We start from the raw sequence: 19,035 nt of genomic DNA, 5'->3' as shown, positions 1-19,035 counted from the left end.
GCGCCTCTCGGAATCAGAACTTTTTAGGCTGCCGGCTCCCATCCCCGCAGGCCCTGGGCCGCGCACCGGCGGGGGGGCAGAGGGGCCGCCGCGCCGTGAGCCCCCCTCCGTCCCCTCCCCCCTTGGCTCTGCCGCCCGCCGCTTTGTTCCGGGCGCGCGGAGGGAAGGCGAGGCTGCGGCGGATCATGCCCATGGTGTAGCCCGAAGCGGAGGCATGGCTGCCGGAAGGTTACTGCTCTACACGGGCCTCTCGCTAGCGCTCTGCGCCCTCGGCATGCTGGCCGTGGCCATCTGCTCGGACCACTGGTACGAGACGGACGCCAGGAAGCACAGGGACAGGTGCAAGGCCTTCAACACCCGCCGGGTCGACCCGGGCTTCATCTATAACAACAACAACAACTTGCCGCTGCGGGCGAGCCGCTCGCGCCTGGACCGCTGGGAGGGCAAACTCCTCCGGGCCCGGAATCGCCGGCAACTCTTCGCCATGAGCCCCGCCGACGAGTGCAGCCGGCAGTACAACTCCACCAACATGGGCCTCTGGAGGAAGTGCCACCGGCAGGGCTTCGACCCCGAGATCGCGGCCCTCATTCGGAAAGGTAAGGACGAGAGCGAGGCGTGGTGCGGCGGCGAACCGGCACCTCCAGGCCCGGCCACCCTCTCCTACCTTCGCCTGGCCGGCCTGTCACGTCTCCGCGTTCCAGGAGGTCAGGTTATCCAGGCCCGGCTGAGCCTTGGGGTGGCCAGAACTTGCCTCCAAGAGCTGGTAATGGAGGCTTACCTGTCTCTGCCGGGCTTCTTGGCTTGCATTTGTCTGATGAGATTCCCGTGGAATCTCAAGGTCCAGGATTTCTATGCAGGATAATGCTTCATCAGTCTCTGAAAAGGAAGGGAATCTGTAATGCTGTGCTCTTAGAAGAGGGAGCCCTTTAAAAGTGATTTGTAGACTGTAGACAGATGCCGTTTTAATCTTTGTTTTAGATGTTGAGCTGATTCACATGCAAATTGGTGGAAACCTCACAAAGAAAGCCTTATTCTTGCCAGAAACGTTTGTTAAGTGCTCTGCTAGTCCAGGCATGATGCAGGCATTGGTCATAGGAACATCACTAAATCACAGACCCTGCCCTATTGCAGCCCAAAGCCTGTTGACCAGTAGCATCATACCTCGATCCTTGATTTCTCCTTTTGCACAAGTGGTTGACAAAGTGACTTGGTATGCATTAAATATTAGCACAAAAAGTAGTTCTTTGGGTAACACCCAAAGTGGGCACTTCAGCAGAAAAAACGTGATATTTTAAGAAGTTTTGTATAAAAAATAGCCAAAGCATACCAAAACAAAACAAACTGCATTTATCAAATGATAAAATTTGATACAGTAGAATGACCATATAAATTTTTAAGTTTGCTCATCTGATGAAATTTGTGAGTCTTAAATGATTTATACTTTGGAGACCATCCTATTCAATTAGCCTACTGAAATACTGTTTGACTGTATATTAGTATTGCTCTGAGGAAGGGAGTATGTTCTCTGTGGCAGCTGCATCTCAGGCTATGTGGTGGGTATGATTTTATAAATCTTGCCTCCCCCCCCCAATATTTCATGCTCTTCAACTATTAAATGGTGATACCAACGTAAAAATGATGTTATCTGCAAAGTCTTTGAGGCCAAGATATAAAGCATTTCTTACTGTTTCTTAATATTGTAAAGCAGGTTTGCTGCTGTTTTTAAATATTATTTGTGAGAACTGATGTTCTTTGATTTTAAATAATGTTGAAATCGATCAGGACAGAATTGTTAATTTGAAAAAAGTTAATTGTTTAAGAATGACAATCAGCAGGTATGGTTTAGGTGCCATTCAGATGTACAGAAAGAGAATCCATCTTAATGTTTGTTTTGTAGCTTCTGTGGAATGACTAGGGATTTTAGCTGATTTAGTTATGAGTGTTAGTATTACCAACACATCTACTTCATGGTTAGTCTCTTATTAGAGCAGGGTGACCCGTTTGGAGCTTTACAACCTGGTAAAGATGTAAGGATGTGTTAGAGAATTCCAGAAGAGAGCAACTTGGGGTTGGAAAACCAGAGGAAGCAGAATAGTTTTTGACATGGGTGACTTTATAGCAGTTTTCAGATTTTCAGATTCATGATGTGCTATTTTATCTGTTGTTTTCTGCTTTCATTAAACTTGGAATGGTAGGAAGTTAGTTGAAATGTGAGGAAGAATTCATGGTAATAATGACTGGTAAACACTGGTAGGACTTACGGAAGGGCATTCTTGAATTTCCTACCTTGAGTGTCCTGGAACAAGACAGGTATCCTTCTGCCCGGTATTGGCTAACTCCACTTAGGAAAAGGGGCCGTGGCTTCTGGTGGTTCCATTGAGGGTTTTGATTCCATGTGGCTCTGCTGGCAATCCTGCCAGAAAGGCTGACTTGGTCTGTGCACCAAAAGGGATTGGTTACCATGGTGACATGTTCTTCCGGTGAAGCTGGAAACACAGTGACAGGGAAAGGGATAGGGGAAGAATGTACAACATTTTGACTTTGTGTTGACTGATTTTTAATTGCAGCAACAGAAAATGGACACGGCACAGCAGGGGAATTGAATACGTTGATACCTAGAGTTGGCAGGGCATTGTATTTCACTTGAACTAATGGAAATGCTTTTCCCATCACCCAGAATATAGCAATCACTGTCAGCTGCAAGCACCCACTTACCATGGTCGTTTCTGTCCATTTGACATTCTTGTTAGGTATTATTGAGATAGATGGCATGCCAGCCTTACAAATCTTGAGAGACTTAAGGCCACCATCTTCATTTCTAACCTCAAAACATAGTCTTTGAAAGCCAGACCTTCCTTTTATAACCAGTAGTAGACACATTTTGGAAATAAGTGCATCTTACTTTAGTAGAATTCACAAGCTCTTTCAATAACATATAGATCATAATTTCTAGACTTAATCGATGTTCTTCTTAGATGGGCAGATTTTAGAAGGAAGTTAAAAAAAGGAATTGATATCCCTGTGTTTAAATTTAAGGCTTCTTAGGGAAAATGTTTATCTTAACAGTATTCATTGACAACCTCAAAAGCTATCTTAGGCCTTTGTCTTTTTTTGAAACATCTTAGATTAAAATTCAGGAGGTATATGTTGGGCAAGGGGAAATGGGAACCAGAGAAAAAACTTTAAAATCTGTCAGTATTATGGGAAAATTAGAGATTTGTCTAAATGATCATACAGCCCCAAATAACTCAATCATTTGTTAAATCAATGTTCATTACATCAGAAAGGGCTGTTAGTGCATTTTAAAATAAAACTAACTAGTAAGAAAACAGAATTCAAATTTGTATCTGATTTGAAGATAAAGTCCTTTGGATTCATATTCTTTCCAAAATCTATTTCTTCAATGCCCTGTTGCTAAGACTGTACCCACAAATATACATTTCTGGTCACTGTATATTTATTTGTTTGTCTCATTGAACTGTAAATTCCTGGAGGGTGGGGGAAAAATAATCATTTGTAAAATACATCCACCAGATACGTGTTACTTGGGAAATGTACAAATTAGGTTCACAGAAATGTATCCATCAAGAGCCTATTCTAATTGTAGGAACACTTGTGTGGGAATCCAAATAAAGGATTAGTTAGAAAATTGTGATGAAAGAGAAATGAACCAGTGTGGATCTCAGGGCAGGTTAATATTGCAACAGATACTACATAATTTAACAAAGAAGATTTCTTGAGCAAAAGCTTTGCTAAGGGCTAAGGGAAGCACAAAGTTTTTTTGGATAACATGTCACTGAACAGACATGTATCACCCACAATTATTATTTTTCACATTAAATAAGATTTTAATTATTTCTTTCTTGGAGGTAGGATTGAGTTAGAGGGTGTAGCAATGGTAGATTACCCTTGAGTTCCCATATGACTGTCCATAACCAGGCCTTCTTGTCTTCTTGCTTTTCAACCTTATCCATGGCTCCCTAGTAAGTCACTGCAAGCACTGGGGACAGATCAATGGCAGGATCAGTTTCTGAAATCCAAGAGACTTCTAGATCCTTAGGAGGAGCAACTACAGGTAGGATTTTGTTCCCAGGAACATGTATATTCTTTGGTTTGTACTGAAATGTGATAGTGCTAGGGCTTGAAATAAGTAGACCTTCAATTGATACTCTAAGAATTTTTTGTTATTTGAAAATAGGCCTTCTAATAGAATTTGACCAATATTGTTTCCATAATCATGGAGTCAGCATTCTGAAGCTTATTTTAATAAAACTTAGCACATAGTCACAAATTAATAGTGTACTCAGCAGATATTTACTGAACATGTATTATGTGATGGGCATACATCACTAGGATGAAGGGATGAATAAGAGCTGGTGCTTAAAATTCCCTTGGTCTGTTAGTGTCACAGAGAATAGGTGACAACTAAGGATGGTGAGAGCAACAGGAACACAAAGGAGACAATGATGGATTGTGTCAGCAGTGGGGTGTGGTGGTGAGGCACGTCTGGGTTAGGGAAAGTTGCCCTGAGGAAATGAAATCTGAACAAGATTGTCATGAAGTTTGGAGGTGGATGGGGAGGAAGGGCATTTCAGGCAAAGAGGGCAGCAAATACATAGCCATGGAAGTGTGAAACAGCAGTTTGGCCTTGTGAGTGTTGATTTGAACAGACCAGGAGCTGGAGAGCAGGCAGGGGCAGGTGAGGGAGCCTGTGTACTCACATCCCTTCTAGCCATGCTGCCTGGTAGGGTAGCCACTCGCCATACGGGGCTATTTAAATTTACAATAGCCAAATTAAAAAAAAATTAAAAATTCATTTCCTTTGTCACCTTGACCACATTACAAATGCCCAAAAGCCACATGTGGCTAAGGGGCTGTCGTATTGGACAGTGCAGATTAGAGAACATCCATCATCACTGGAAAATTCCACTGGACAGTGATTCACGGAGCCTCTGTAGGCTCTAAAAAGAACAAGCACATGCTTTGCTTCAGATGAGGATAATTAAACATGATAACTTGGGCTTAAATTTAAGTATATTATTCTACACTTGAAACTTTGCCACTTGAATATTTTGGGCAGAAGGTTTTAGTTTATGGTCAATTACACTCAATCTATATTGTTTTAATTTTCCATCTTTGACTCACAGAATTCTCATATGCTTCTCTCTTCTCTCCTTTCCCTCTCCTGACTCCATTAAAAGTAACCTGCAAAGTTGATTGTATGGGAAAGACTAATAGTAATAGTTGCCAAACTTGATGCCAGCTACTCTTCTAAGAGTTTTACATGTATTAGCTAATTTATTCTTCATAATAATGCTTTGAGGTGGGTATAATTATTTAAATTTTTTAACCTATTCTACAGTTGAGGAAACTGAGGCACTTAAAGGTCAATGAACTTGCCAGGTCTTATGATAACGAGGTAGAGGTGTCAGGGTTTGAGTTCCAGCTCTGGCCTGGGGAATCCCCACTGTACTCTGCTGCCACTGTCGAGTGTGTTGGGGCAGGGTTGGGTGCAGAAGAGGCTGGTGTTGATTCCCCCAAATCGAAAAAAAATAGGAAGTAGTTTTAAAATCTCACCAAGAATCTTGAGACCTGCTCGAGAACTTTGGCCTAGCTTTAAGGAGGAAGATCGTTTTAAAGTGGTTCACACACCTTGCTTTGAGACCGACTGACAGAAGTTCCTATTCTTTTTGTCATATGATTTTTGACCTATTTATTTTGCTCACTGTGGTAGATGCTGATGTTACAGACATAAAGGACATAATCATTACATGAATATTTATTGAGGGCAGATGGGCTGGGTATCATGGGGAGGCTTACATTCCAGTGGGAGAGACAGACAGTAAGTAAACACATCTGGAATAAAAATAATATCTCGTGAACTCATCAGTGTGTAATATAACGTGGGGTAGCGAATGCCGTGATGTGTCTTTGCCCTTAGGAAGCACAAAGGGGAGGATGGACAAGAAGCCAAAAATTAAATAGTTCTCTTTGGCAAACACATACAGACATCCATGGTCTTTATGGATAGTGTGCATCCCCAGGCGCACAGGTTATATGAATGCCGGTATGTACAAGTACATGACTTCGTCAACCCTCCTCCCCAGTAATGCTGAAATACAACGAAGCAGGGAGAACTGACGTATAGGGAAGAACCCTGTGACTCAGTGGGCAAGTGCATGGGTAGGAAGAGAGAGAGGGGTGGGTAGAGAGGTGTGTTTTGAGCACCTACTCTGTGCTGAGCCCTCTGTGAGGTGTCGCGGGAGAATGAAGAGGTGCAGTGTGGTTCTTGTCCTGAGGGGGCTCACGCTCCAGCTCACGCTTTCCCAAGTTTGTTGTCTTATGTTCATATGTGGTTGGGTGAGGTTCTTGCTCAGGAGGTCATCCCTGTATCAGCTGGATCAGGAATCAGCTGGTCAGAGAACTCGGGGTTGACTACTTTTTATTGAATCAAAAAGTCAAGACCCTTATTTCTGTTCCAAAAGGTCAGTTTATTTATTCATTTACTGTAGGATCTGGAAGGATCAATTAGGTGATGGATTCTGTATACTCCACTTTTTTCAGGTAAACATATTTTCTCCCTCTGTGCTATTAATAGGTAATCCTAAGGCCTTCAGGCAGAATCCCAAACATGCTCTGGTTTAGTTCGACCCTTCATATGCATGCATGCACATATATTAGTATTAGTAGAGTCACAAATGTTTATTTAGATGCAGATACTTTTATAACTATGTATCCCAAACAATACAGAGAGAGTGGGGAGTGCATTACTTGGTGGGTTAGTAGGCAGAAAATTTATTCTAACATCTTGAATGGGTGTCTGCTCTTTTTGAGAGAATACCTTCCTTCTTTTCAAGGCCTTTGTTTCCTCATATATGAAATAATGGGTTTGGATTATATAAACTCGGAGCCCTTTCATGTGCTAACATTTGATGAGAAAGTGAAATTTAGGTGATAGAGAGTAAATATTGTGTAAGTGTTGAAGAAGGTGAAAAGAGAGGGAAGGGAAAGCAGAGGCGGAAGGAGAAAGAGCAAACTGAGAGAAAGACATTTCCACAGGGACCCTTACAGACTGCTGGTTTGTAATGAGAAGAGGTGGAAGTCAAAGCAGGTGATTTCATACCAATATATGAGCATGTAATAAAAATTAACTTTCTCTACTAATTTGAAAAAACTGTGTTGCAGATTGGGGTTAAAAATTTAAAAACTTAATGGAGAAAGGTGGTGATGGTTGCACAACAATGTGAATGTACTTAATGCCACTGAACTGTAGACTTAAAAATGATTAAAATGGTCCCTTTTATGTTTGTATGATTTACCACAATTAAAATAAGTAAATTAATTAAAAGGAATTTAATACCTCAGTAGAGAAAAGAACTGGATTACTGGGCAGTGTGTAGAATGCTTTATTGGCCAAAGATCTTCATTCATTCAATACATTTTTTAGCACAAACGGTGTGCTACGCACTAGCCCAATGTGTGCTTGGGATGCAGAAGTTAATAAAAAGACAAAGCTCCTGTCCTTACAGGGCTTACATTCAAACAGCATTGTATCTTTTGTTTGTTTTTCTAAACAAACATTTAAAGAGCACCAATATATAGAAGTAAAAATAATGAATACTTGCCTTGGGTCATTTAAAAATAATTGTATGATGAAGAACACTTCACTGTATGTATTCCAAAAAAATCCTCAAAGAACAAAAATAAAAAAAGGAGGAAGTGTACAAGAACACTGGCAAATACTAGCCTCAAGTTTAGTCTGTGAGAGATTTACATGCCAGCTGAGTAACAATTAATTGAGTTTTGGGGCAGTTAGGGGATGCTTTGCAGAAAAGGGGTATTATCTGTGGATTGATAAGGTTAAGTCCTTGCCTCATTTAAAAATGATTAATTACCTTTGATGAGGGAATGCTTTTCTAGTTTGCTTTCCACCCACCCTTGTCCCCCAGACTCCCAGTCCTTCCAAGAGGCAGCCATTCCTACCAGATTTTTATAAATCATATCTGAGCTATTCTATTCAGCAATACTTAAAAATAACAGCAAGTATAAATATAAGTCAGGCAATGAACTGGTGATTCAAGGATGAAAAAACTTTATTTTTTGTAAATTCGCATATGCAGAGATGATGTTTAAAGGCCCATTCCATGAGCCACTAAGAATCTTTTACAGGTGATGTTTATTCTGAGTGGAAGCTGCAGTTGGCCTACAAAGAAATTTGACAGATTTGCTGCTTCTCTGGGAGACTGCGGTATCTGAAATATTTCAATTGATTTTTTTTTGGTTTTAAAGTATTTTGCTAAGAAAAGGCAGTATAGTTTATATTAGGTCATCTTCATAAATTTGTGTAATTACCTGCATTTTAAAATGACCTGCTGTTCTGTATTCTGAATCTCACTCTGTTGGACACTTTATTGGTTCTAGAACATCTCTCATTCAGTTTTGGCCTGAATTTCTCTTTGTCTTTATAATAACAATTGTATTTAGGCAAACATAACTTCTGTTCCCTTGGAGTATCTCATAGACCTGGATGAGGTAGGGTTGTCTTACCTTAAAGAAGTTCTGTGCTCACATGCTGCTGTATGTCAACTGGCTCAACACTGGAACACAGCTGAAGATGTGTGTACCTTGCAGCCGGGCACCTCTACTCCTGGCTATATACTCATGAGTACATGAAACACATTCAAGATCCATGACACCAATGTAATAGCAAAATAAATAAACAAGAAAGAAGAACTTAAGTGTCCATTAAATAGGAAAATGGACAAGGAAGCATGGTATATTCATATACTGGAAACTGTCATTGTATATTTAAAATAAATATACTGGATCTACCTGTTTCCAAATGGATAAACATAAAATTTGAGAGAAAAAAAGCAAGGTGCAGAATGAAATGTAGAGAATGATGCCATTTATATGATGCTCCGAAGCAGATCAAGTAACACCTGATATTGTTTATGGAAACATATTTGCATTGTACTTATAAAAATATTCCTGGGATTGATACCCACAAAATGAAAGATGATGGTTACCCTTCTCAAGATAGGAAGAAATGGAATTGGTCAGGTGCTTCAAAATCATCTGTGATAGTTTATTTCTTAAAAAACAAAGTCTGAAGCAAATGGGACTTACACATCCATGCACACTTAAGCTATTTGGAAGGTTGTTGTGATTCTGACAAAAAAGTTAAAATTATATTCAGACTGTACATTGTACAGGAGGCAGGCTCTTTAAGGAAAATTCTTGGAAAGCTTTGTCTTTGAGGCAATCTGGGCCTGACTTTTCTAAGTAGTAGCAGGAGGCATTTAGAGCAGAGGAGAATCAGAATCAGGTAACCCCCAACAGGTATCACTGAAAGTAGCTCCCGAGAAAGTGTTTAGGAGGAATCAAATTTTGTTTTACTACCTTCCGATGTGGTCTTAGAAGAGGAAATCAGGGCTTTAGAATGATTTCTTTCTGAGATAGAGACTAATGTGCAAGTCACTCCACCCCTTTGTAAATTTCCTGCAGTTTTGTGGGGAAAACCAGGAGTTCCAAAGGGCAGAAAGTTAAACTAAAGTCATACCTCTAACTAACTTGATCAGACATTGAACTATAAGTAGATAAGGCCTGGAGACAGACAGTGTGGGACAAAGCAGAGCCTGAGCACAAACATCTGGGAAGGCATTTGAATACCGAGGGAAGAGCTCACCAGACACTAGGAAGCGAGAAGCTACGAATTAATGAGAAGGAATCAGGATTGTCCTTTACATTTTTAGCAGTTTTCCTATCACTTTTGAAAATGAGTAGAAAATGTTGGTAAGACTTTAGTTTTACTGTTGATGAATACGGGATAGAATCTTTATTCTTAAAATTATGAAGGTGACTTCAGCCAAGAGCCACTCTGTTATCCGATAACAATATGTTCCCATTCCATTTCTGTCAACTACAGCAGGAACAGCGAAGTGCCATCAGAGTTGTAGCAAGGGTTCCACTGCCACCTGATAAGGCTTTAAAACACCAAAACTGGGCCTGAAGTTACTAGGGAGCCAGGCGTCTTAAAGCAGAATAACTTCCCTGCTGATATTTCAGTAACCCCAGGGCCGACGAGATGCCCGCATGTGGCTCTGGGCAGGCCGGCATCCCACGGTCCCCGGTGGGTGGGCTGCTCTGCTCATCGTGCTGGGCAGAGAGATAGACGTATGTTGCACTGCATTAGGTCCATGACCTTCCACATCAGGAAAGACTGGCCTCTGTGTCTCCAATCTCCGTCTGTCTCCCTGAAATGTGTTACCACAAAGGAAACAGAAGGTAATCTTGCCTGGTTCTTGCCCTTTTCTGGGGTGGCCTCTCTCCTTGCCGGGCTCTCTTCTCTTCTTTGCTTCCCATCGGTGTGCACTTTCGGGTCCCTGGTGCCAGGCTGCCTTCCCTGGAAGCTTCCCTGGCTGCAGAGGGCCAGTTTCTCCGGTACCTGCTTTTATCTGATCTTAACTCCTGCGCCTTCGCTGGCTCGCCTTTCTCAGCCTGCTTGGAGTTCTCCAGGGTCCCACCTGTCACCCTTTGCACCCTCCCTAAGCGCTGTCGCCTGTGGCCACGGGCACGTTCACCGCCTGGTGCGCACGACGGGTGTCTCTGGCTTGGACTTTCCAACCAGACATCTTGCCTATTGAGTATCTCTGCTGGGTCCATTAGAACCCATTTTCTCTTTTCTCCCCAGAGTCACTGCTCCCACATCTTCCTCTCTCTTGGGGAGTGACAGCGCTGCCCCTCTGCCTGCCCAAACCAGACACCCGAGGGTCATCCTTAGGGCTCCTTGCTCTCCCGCTCTGCCCAGCCAAGCAGTGAACGCGTTACTTTTACTCCTGATACTTCTAATCATGTTATGACTGCTCACAGCCTTCAGTGGCTCCCCACAGCCCATCCCCATGGAAAGGTCCATACTCTCATCTGGCACAGGCACTGCACAGGTCTGCAACATGCTGCCCCCACCCCAATCTGTCCATCTCATCCTTTGGCATCCTCTTCCCAAGACCAGCACACACTTTTCCAGCTTTGATGAAGGGCTCCTGAGCCCCAAACAGAACTTTTTTTTTTTCCTTCAGAACCTTTGTGTGTGACACTTCCTCCTTTGCTTGCCCGTCCCTGCCCCTGCTTGCCCCCTCCCCAACCCCTGCCTGGCTGACCCCTGCTTATCCTTTGGGAATCAGCTTCAGGCTCCTCCTCCCCGTCTTGCTCTGTGTTCTTTTACCTCCTCTCCAGGTGGCATTGCCTTCTTCCTCTTTAGCCCCCTGTCACACCCCAGACATACTCCCCAGCACCCTGACATTTGTTTCCCCATATGTTTCCATCCTTTTTGAGACTATTTTTGAACTACTTCTTACCCTCTTTTTATCCACAGCTTTTTGCATAATGCATGGGCCAAAATAGGTATTCAACACATATTTGTTCAATGAATGAAGTTTATCTCAGTTAATACAGTCGATCTGGAAATCTTACTAACAAAGAACCATAACGTCATTGGACCGGGGAGACTCACTATTTAAAGGAAGCCTGCTGTGAAATGTTCTTTAATGCATATGATAAACTTCAATTCATTTCCTTTTTTAAGGTTTGTATTTTCTTAAAGCACCCATATTTCTGATTCACAGGAGGAGAATTCCAAGTGGGCACTATTCCATTTTCTTCATTATAATCTTGCCCACATTCTCTCCTCTTCGTGCTTTTCCTAGGCTGGTCCTGCTCCCCACAGCATTTTGGATAGGAACTATTTCTGGTTCCTATCATGGATGTAAGAATTTCCAGATGTACCTCTGGGTCTCGCATGTCTGACCCTTCCCTCAGGGTCTGTTTCCAAGCTTCCTAATATTTATCATGTCTTCAGGCTATCTCAGTGAATTCTCCCTCAACTGTTTATTTAGGGCAGCTTCCTCAGATCTCCTCTGATGAGTCCTGTAATATTAATTCTGGTCAGAAATGACTAGAAAACAGAGATGTGCCTTCTGTTACTGCCTCTCTGGTTCGTACCTTAGTTCACTTTCCATGACTCACTAGGAGTGGGTCAGAGATGCTGGGAAAACAAGTGTCTGCCTCCAATTCTCTTGCACACCTTGCCCATAGTAGTTAGTGAGCAGCACTGCTTAAAGAACGCATCCATGCCCTGCTGGACATGGGGACAGAAAAATGTCATGGCCGACTTATACATCTCTACTTATGAAGACTGCCACAGCCCAGTTCAACAGCGGATGAGACAGATGTTGCCTGTCAAGGTCTCGCAGAGAAGTAGATTCTCTTCCAAAATGAGTGATGGTTGTCAGGCTGGGTTACCTCTCAGTGAAGGTTGTAAGGACTTGTCCTTTAGCCGTAAAATCTCCCAAGAGCAGAACCCAGTGCTATCCCACTCAGGTACATACAGTGTACTTTAGAACATTTTGTGTCCCCAGTTATATCTGCTTTCAGCAGATAAATACAGATGCAGCTGCACTGCTTGCCTCTCTAAACTAGGTTCAATAAACGATTTGTGTCAAGGAAATATTTTCTATGACCACTGTTAACTCCTGGAGTTATATTAATTAAGTCTGCGCTGGGTTTAAGGTAAAACCAGATTTCCAGTTTTCTTCGGGCACCTTCTGCTCAAGTTGTATAAAGTGGTATGTATGAAAATGCAGATTGTACATTCATTGGTAACCATTAGGTAGGAATCCCAACTACATTTGTGTTTTGAAGACCTGGATTAATTGTAAAAAATTACAAGAAGTACTGAGGAGCTATGCAGTGATGCAAGTCTCATAAAGTAGTGGGTAACCTTTACCCTAGGAAGCTGTCTCTTGTCATATATGTTTATTTTAAAACCTGTAGGAATGCAGAGGTATTTCAAACTGGAAGGTGGCATTTTATATCTTTGGGTCAGCACAGTTGTTAACATTTCAAAGAAGGACTTTTGTGCTTCTCTGCCAGCAGTATGCCTGTATCAGCTTTTATTACACATATCTGTAGTGGTGCGGTGGCTGGCTGGGCGCTTGTAGATCAATAAGTTGCTAAAAAGGGAGACACATCAGAGACCATAATGGCTTCTTCACAGAAGACAGATCCTCTCCAGGTAGTGAAATGCATTTAGCAACAACAACAATGATATCTCTGTATCGAGATCCTTCTTGTTTAGAAGAAAGAAATGGACTCTCTCAAGGTGATGAGTCCTATGATAAAGACTTTAACATGCTAAACATACATTCTAGGAGGTTTTTTTGTCCACTGTTCTAGCTGAATTCAAAACAAATTCAGTTTATTTTAATGGAAGAATCCCCAGGTGGAGAAACACAGAATGAATTCCATTGGCCTCAAACACTCATGGGTTGCAGTTGTTCTTGGTTGTCCTGTTATTAAAAAAAAATCCTCATAACCTGAACACTGATGTTTAAGAGATTTAGGTGGGCTTGGAGACAGCATCAGTGAGGAGGTGGGAAGGGAGAAGCTCTAAACACACAGTGATGTGGGTGGGGTTGGAGATTACAGGAGACAGCACGCGGCTCCTGAGGTAAGGTTCTCAGCTTGAAGGCTGGGGGCACATAGAATCGAGGTTGTGTCTAAGCTGAGGTGGTTATGTACAGCTGAGTTCCTAGGGATATCGTATCAGAGAAGATGGTGACTTCTTCCAGTGGGGTAACAGTTTCTACTCTGTGCTTCCCCATCCTGATGTACAAATAAATCACACAGATTATATATTCGTTTATCCAGCAAACACTGGAGAATACTTACATGTCAGTATTTGTGCTATGGGCTTAGGTTAGGTAGTGCATCAAATAGGCCAAAGCCCCTGCCTACATGGAGTTTATGTTCCAGTGAGACAATAAAAAGTAAATGAGTGAAGTATATATTGTATTAGACAGTGATTAGTGCCAAAGAGAAAAACAAAGCATGAAAAGGGATAGGAAATGATGTGAGGAGGCAGGTTGAAATTGTAGATGGAGTGGCCAGTGGGGGAACCTCACTGAGAAGGTGATTTTTGAGTAAGCACCTGATGGACATGAGGGAACTAGCTGTGGAAGAGGATTTCAGAGGGCGAGGCAAGGGCAGCGGCCTGAGGTGGGAGAGTGACTGGCATGTTGGCAAAATAACAAGGATGGCAGAATGGCTGGTGGGGTGGGGAAAGCAACTGAGGGGGACTGAGTAGGATATGATGTCAGAGAACTAAAGAGCCACTTCACACAGCTGGCAGAGTGGAATCCATGTGAAATATGACAGATGGGACTTCAGGAGGAGCTTCATTTAGGGATCCACTATGTTGGACATGATGACCTTTGTGATGCCTTTTAAATGCTCAAATGGAGATGTCAGTAGTTAGTTGGATATATTTGCTTGGGTTTGTGGAGAAGTCTCACTTGGGATATAAATTTAGGAATCATCAGCTTACCATATTTAAAGTCCTGAGATTGAATGAGAACATGTAGACAGTGTAAGGAGAGAAGAAAAGAGGTCCAGTGGTTAAGCCCTGAAGCACACTGACTTTTAGAGCTCAGGGAGATAAGGAGGAATCAGCAGAAGAGACCAAGAAGCAGCAGCTAGCGTAATGAGAGAAACATTAGGCAAGGGTAGTGTCCTGGATACCAAGTTAAAGAAAGTGCTTGAAAGAGGAGGAAGTGATCAATGGTGTGCAAGCTTCCAGTGGCTCAAGTAAGACGAGTCTGAGACTTGAACTTCAGACTTCACAATGTGGAGGTCATTGATTTCAATGGTGGGTTCAAGAGTGAATGGGAGGAGGGGAGAAAATTGGAGACAGTGAGTTTTGACAACTGTTAAAAGGATTTTTGGTGTAAAAGTAAGGAGAGTAATGGTAGCTGGACTGAGAAAGAATAAGAGAGATTTGAAAAAATTTTTTTAAACTATAGAAATCATAACGTAATTGTAGGCTGATGGGAATGATCCAATAGATCGAGACAAAACTGGTGGTGCAGAAAAAAAGGGAAAAGTTCCAGGAGCAGTTGCTGGAGAGGGCTGAGGCAGAAAGGAAGGTAGAGAAACGGTGGAAGGAAGTGGATGTGGCCTAGGAAGAAACACATGTTTTAGATGAGTGAGGAGGTAAAAAATTCAAGACTTTCTTGATGCAAGTTATTAATCGTCTTGCTCGCACCACAAGCTTGTGGGATAATTTGAACCAAGACCTTTAAGCTTCTTAGAAGAGGGTTTCTATGCATGTCAGTGTCTTATTGGCATTGAGCATTTAATGGTAGTTTCTCTGAAGAAAGCAGGATTGGAAAGTGAATTACATGCTTGTTGAGCAGGTTGACTTTGCTTTCTACTTTATGAAAAGGAGTTGGTCAGAGTAGCCTAACTATTGTAGGCACCAGGTGGCTGGTGGTTGGTTGGACATTCTGAGACCTTTCGCCCTCAGGTGTAAGTTGGAATGTGATGGATTGTGTCTTGAAGTATGGTGCTCTGAAAAGTTAAAAAAGGTTTCCATTTTTAAAGATAGGATGGCCCATTCTCAAACATCTCTTACTCGCTGCTTTAGGGATCCTTTAACCAGTGGTTTTTGCAGTTTTTCCATTTAATGGCATCACTCTAATTAGAACCTCAGGGTGCTTTGGCTCTGATGACATTCAGGTCATTTTTGAGATAAAACTGCTTTATTTTCAGGCTGAATAGCCACGTTCTTACCTTGTCATCCTAAAAATGCTGCACTGTGTCTGCATTTCAGAGCCCCTGATGAGAGGACTGAAGACTTAACGGTGGTGCAGAGTTAGTCTTCTCTGTATATTATACTGTAAGTTTCTCTGGAAAACAAAGCCCAAGAATTTATGGTAACTTCTTAGCATCAAATATTTTTTATGATTAGCATGTGAATTAAGGTAAAAAAATCTTCCTTTCTTGGGGAAGAAAGAGTCTGGATATTGTACAGGAATTATGAGTCACATTTATAGGCAATCACTTTTATCTCTGCATGTTTTTTGAGAAGGTGTGGATGTCATTAGCATCTTTTATTTCTTCCTTGGAGATTATAGGGACTCAAAATTCTAAGAAAAACTGTAAGCTCTAGAGACAAAGAGTAACAGGTGCTAGTTAGTAGAGCAGGTGGTATATAATTTCACCTTTGCCTCCTACTCAGAAAGAGGGGGGAATCTAGTTCCCAATTTGGAAACCATATGAAAAAATGTCACTCATTGCTACTTATAATTGCACCTAACTTTTGACTTTTATCTTTACTGTCCTGCTTGTGGCTGGGAGTGTTTTGTTCCATCTGTAAGCAAGTTGGATCTGAATTTCCTTAAATGCTTTTCTTTTCTGGGTACATGTCATGACCAATTTTATTTTTCAAGCTCTTGGACATATTTTAGCTTATGATTTTCCCTTGTTAGGTTATTGCCACTTTCTTCCACAACTGTTACAGTAATAAGCTCTTCAATAGATCGCTCTCCTTCCTAATCTTCTGTCACTTTCTTGCTCTCTGTCTTTCAGTAGCTGCTTATTTTCTCAATCATAAGCTTTCATCAGTACTTTTTTTCACTAAACACTGAGCCTCTGCACCAATATGGGGGTGCATAGAGAGCAGATGTGATCATTCCCATTTTACACATGAGGCACCTGAGACTCAAAGAAATTTATCATCTGCCATCTGATTAGTAAATAATGGAACACCTTACCAGGGTTATTGCCTTTTCTGTGGTTTCAACCACCACACTCCAGGATGCTGCCTGACAGTGCTGGGCTGAGGTGGGGATGTGCCTGTGTCCTTTCCTATTTTGTACTCCTCCATCATGATTGCATCTATAGGAGTGACGGGATAGGTGAAGGCAAGTGCTAGTGTGGATGGTGGCCCGAGGCAACTGGTGTTGACAGCCTCAGATACGGTATCTGGAGGGGAAGAAACTTGGAACTACGTTCCACACAACATGATTAGCTTCTTGGATATATTCTTGTCTGGCTTCTTAAAACTGGTGTTCTCCCAGTCTCAAGGAGGACATAGTTTGATAAAGTAGTATTTCAGTTTAAATATCTTGTTATGCTGTGCTTTAAATTGCACTGTAGGTTAAGTGATTGCCCACTGAACAAAGAGTGGCTATCTGTTCGCCAGACTTATCTCTCTTTCCTTATGGATGCACAGCCAGGTTTTGCATTTAGGTATGGCCATATGACTGAGGTCTGGTGAATTGTATATAGATATAAGTGATATATTCCACCTCCATGTCTGTCCCATAAAATCCTCTTGTGTGATCCCCTACTTTCTCTCTTCTTCCATCTTCTCTTTAAATGCTGACAATCTAGGTGATGTTGGAAGTCAAGGATTGAAGGAGGTAAAGCCTCGGGAAGTCTGAGTCCTTGAATGACAGGAAACAATGATCTCCCCTGTCTTGCTGGCCAATTGGACTTGAGCGAGCAAGAAATAAACTTCTTAGTTAAGCACTGAGATTTTAGAGTTTATTTGTTAAAGTGGCTAGTATTATTTTATTATTTGCTCATATATATAATAATTTAATGCATCCCTTTTCAACTCTGATATGCAAGTCTATATTGCAGGTACCATTAAAACAACATGTGAACTGTTTATATCCAGGTTAGCACAAGAGATGCTGGGTCTTTCCACCAATACCAGCATTGCCACAGTTTCATTTATATATTCATCTGTATACATTTATAACAAAATTTGAAGAAAAAAAGAACTTGTTCAGTAACTTTGCCTCCAAATTTTTAAGTATTGTCAAAGACCGCTCAACTTAATCCTGGTTTTTGAAGAGAATCAACCCATCTTGAGCCCTTTGGCTAATAGAGGGCCGTGGATGTCTGTCCATGGTCCTGAAATTTTTAGCATTTTTAATGTGTTACATTTGCAGCTTTCTTCAAATCTTATCACTCTTAGTATTACAATATTTTTTCTCACAGAACTTATCCATCAGACAGTTACTTTTCTCTTTAAACAACTAGTATTTTCTTTTATCTCAGCTTGCCAAAGTTTTCTTTTCATAATTTTCTATTCTGATTCATGTCACCAAAAGAGCTGTGTGCTTCAAGTTCTCTTGCCAGCAATATGAATCCCTATGACTTTTTCCCAGTCGGGAGGCAACTCTCCAGTTTATTAGCTCTTTTACTCACTCACTTGAAGTCAGAGTTTATACTACTTGAAACTTTTTATATTGAAAAATTTCCCCAATACCAATGGGAAAATGTTCTAACCCTAATCACTCACACTAGACTAAATATAGGCTTACAAGTTTATCATAACACAATTTAAAAAATACTTTTGATATCAACTGAGCTTTAAAACATTTATGTGTAAAGTGGTGTCTAGGCTTCAGTTTTAAGTATCTTCATTAACAGTGTAAACGTGGGAGTTACACTAACTACAAATTCCAGCTTCATTATTTACTATGTGACCTTGAGTGAGTTACTTAGATTTTCTAGACCTGTTTCTGCATTTGTAAAATGGAGATCTTATTTTTAGTCTATTAAAAATTAGACTTATTGTAAGGGTTGAGTGAATTTATACAAGTAAAGGCCCAAGAATAGCTCCTGGCACATATTAAGTGTTGGCTATTATAGTATTTAAAACTTAGAAGAAAACAGAATGGACTAAAGAGGATCATTTATATGTAGGTCTCTCTACTAGACTGTTGCCAAAATGGACTCTGTTGCCAGAAATGCCTTTTACATCTGAAAGTCTTCAGTTTGTAATTTCTTTTAGGTTTTGTCTTCCCCTTTCAGATGAAGTTTATTCTTTTAATAATCTGTCTTTGATCCTCCTGTTGGTCATCTTTATTTATAAAAACCAAAACCAAATAAAAAATCTGTTAAAAAACAAAACAAAACAGAACTCTTCAACTTTGCTAATGCAGCATAAGTGTAGAACATCATCCACAGCAGAACTGGATGCAGGGACAGCTGTGAGGTTTGTCTTTGGAAACCTCTATCTTTCCTTTTAGAATCTTTTCCTCCTTTGACAGAATCCTATTTTCATCAATCAGAACATTTCTCTGCCTTCCTTCCTATCGTAGCTTTTCATCTCAGGAAAGAGTCTAAGCAGATCCTTTATATCAGTTGTAAATGACCAAGAAAGCTCAGTGATTGGCCCTT

The 19,035-nt window shown here is 41.3% G+C and overlaps 1 protein-coding gene across 1 annotated transcript in view; it reads left to right on the top strand.

Moving 5' to 3' along the window:
* The first annotated feature begins 214 nt into the window (after positions 1-214).
* Positions 215-19,035, top strand: part of TMEM178B (transmembrane protein 178B) — a 355,371-nt gene continuing 336,550 nt past the window's right edge. Inside the window, exon 1 of the mRNA XM_036994567.2 lies at positions 215-596. Coding sequence (XP_036850462.1) covers positions 215-596 — 382 coding nt within the window. The remainder of the gene's footprint in view (positions 597-19,035) is intronic.

Source organism: Manis javanica, chromosome 6 (assembly GCF_040802235.1).
Source record: "Manis javanica isolate MJ-LG chromosome 6, MJ_LKY, whole genome shotgun sequence".
In the NCBI taxonomy this organism is placed as follows: Eukaryota; Metazoa; Chordata; class Mammalia; order Pholidota; family Manidae; genus Manis; species Manis javanica.
This window is presented reverse-complemented; position numbering and strand designations above follow the sequence as displayed.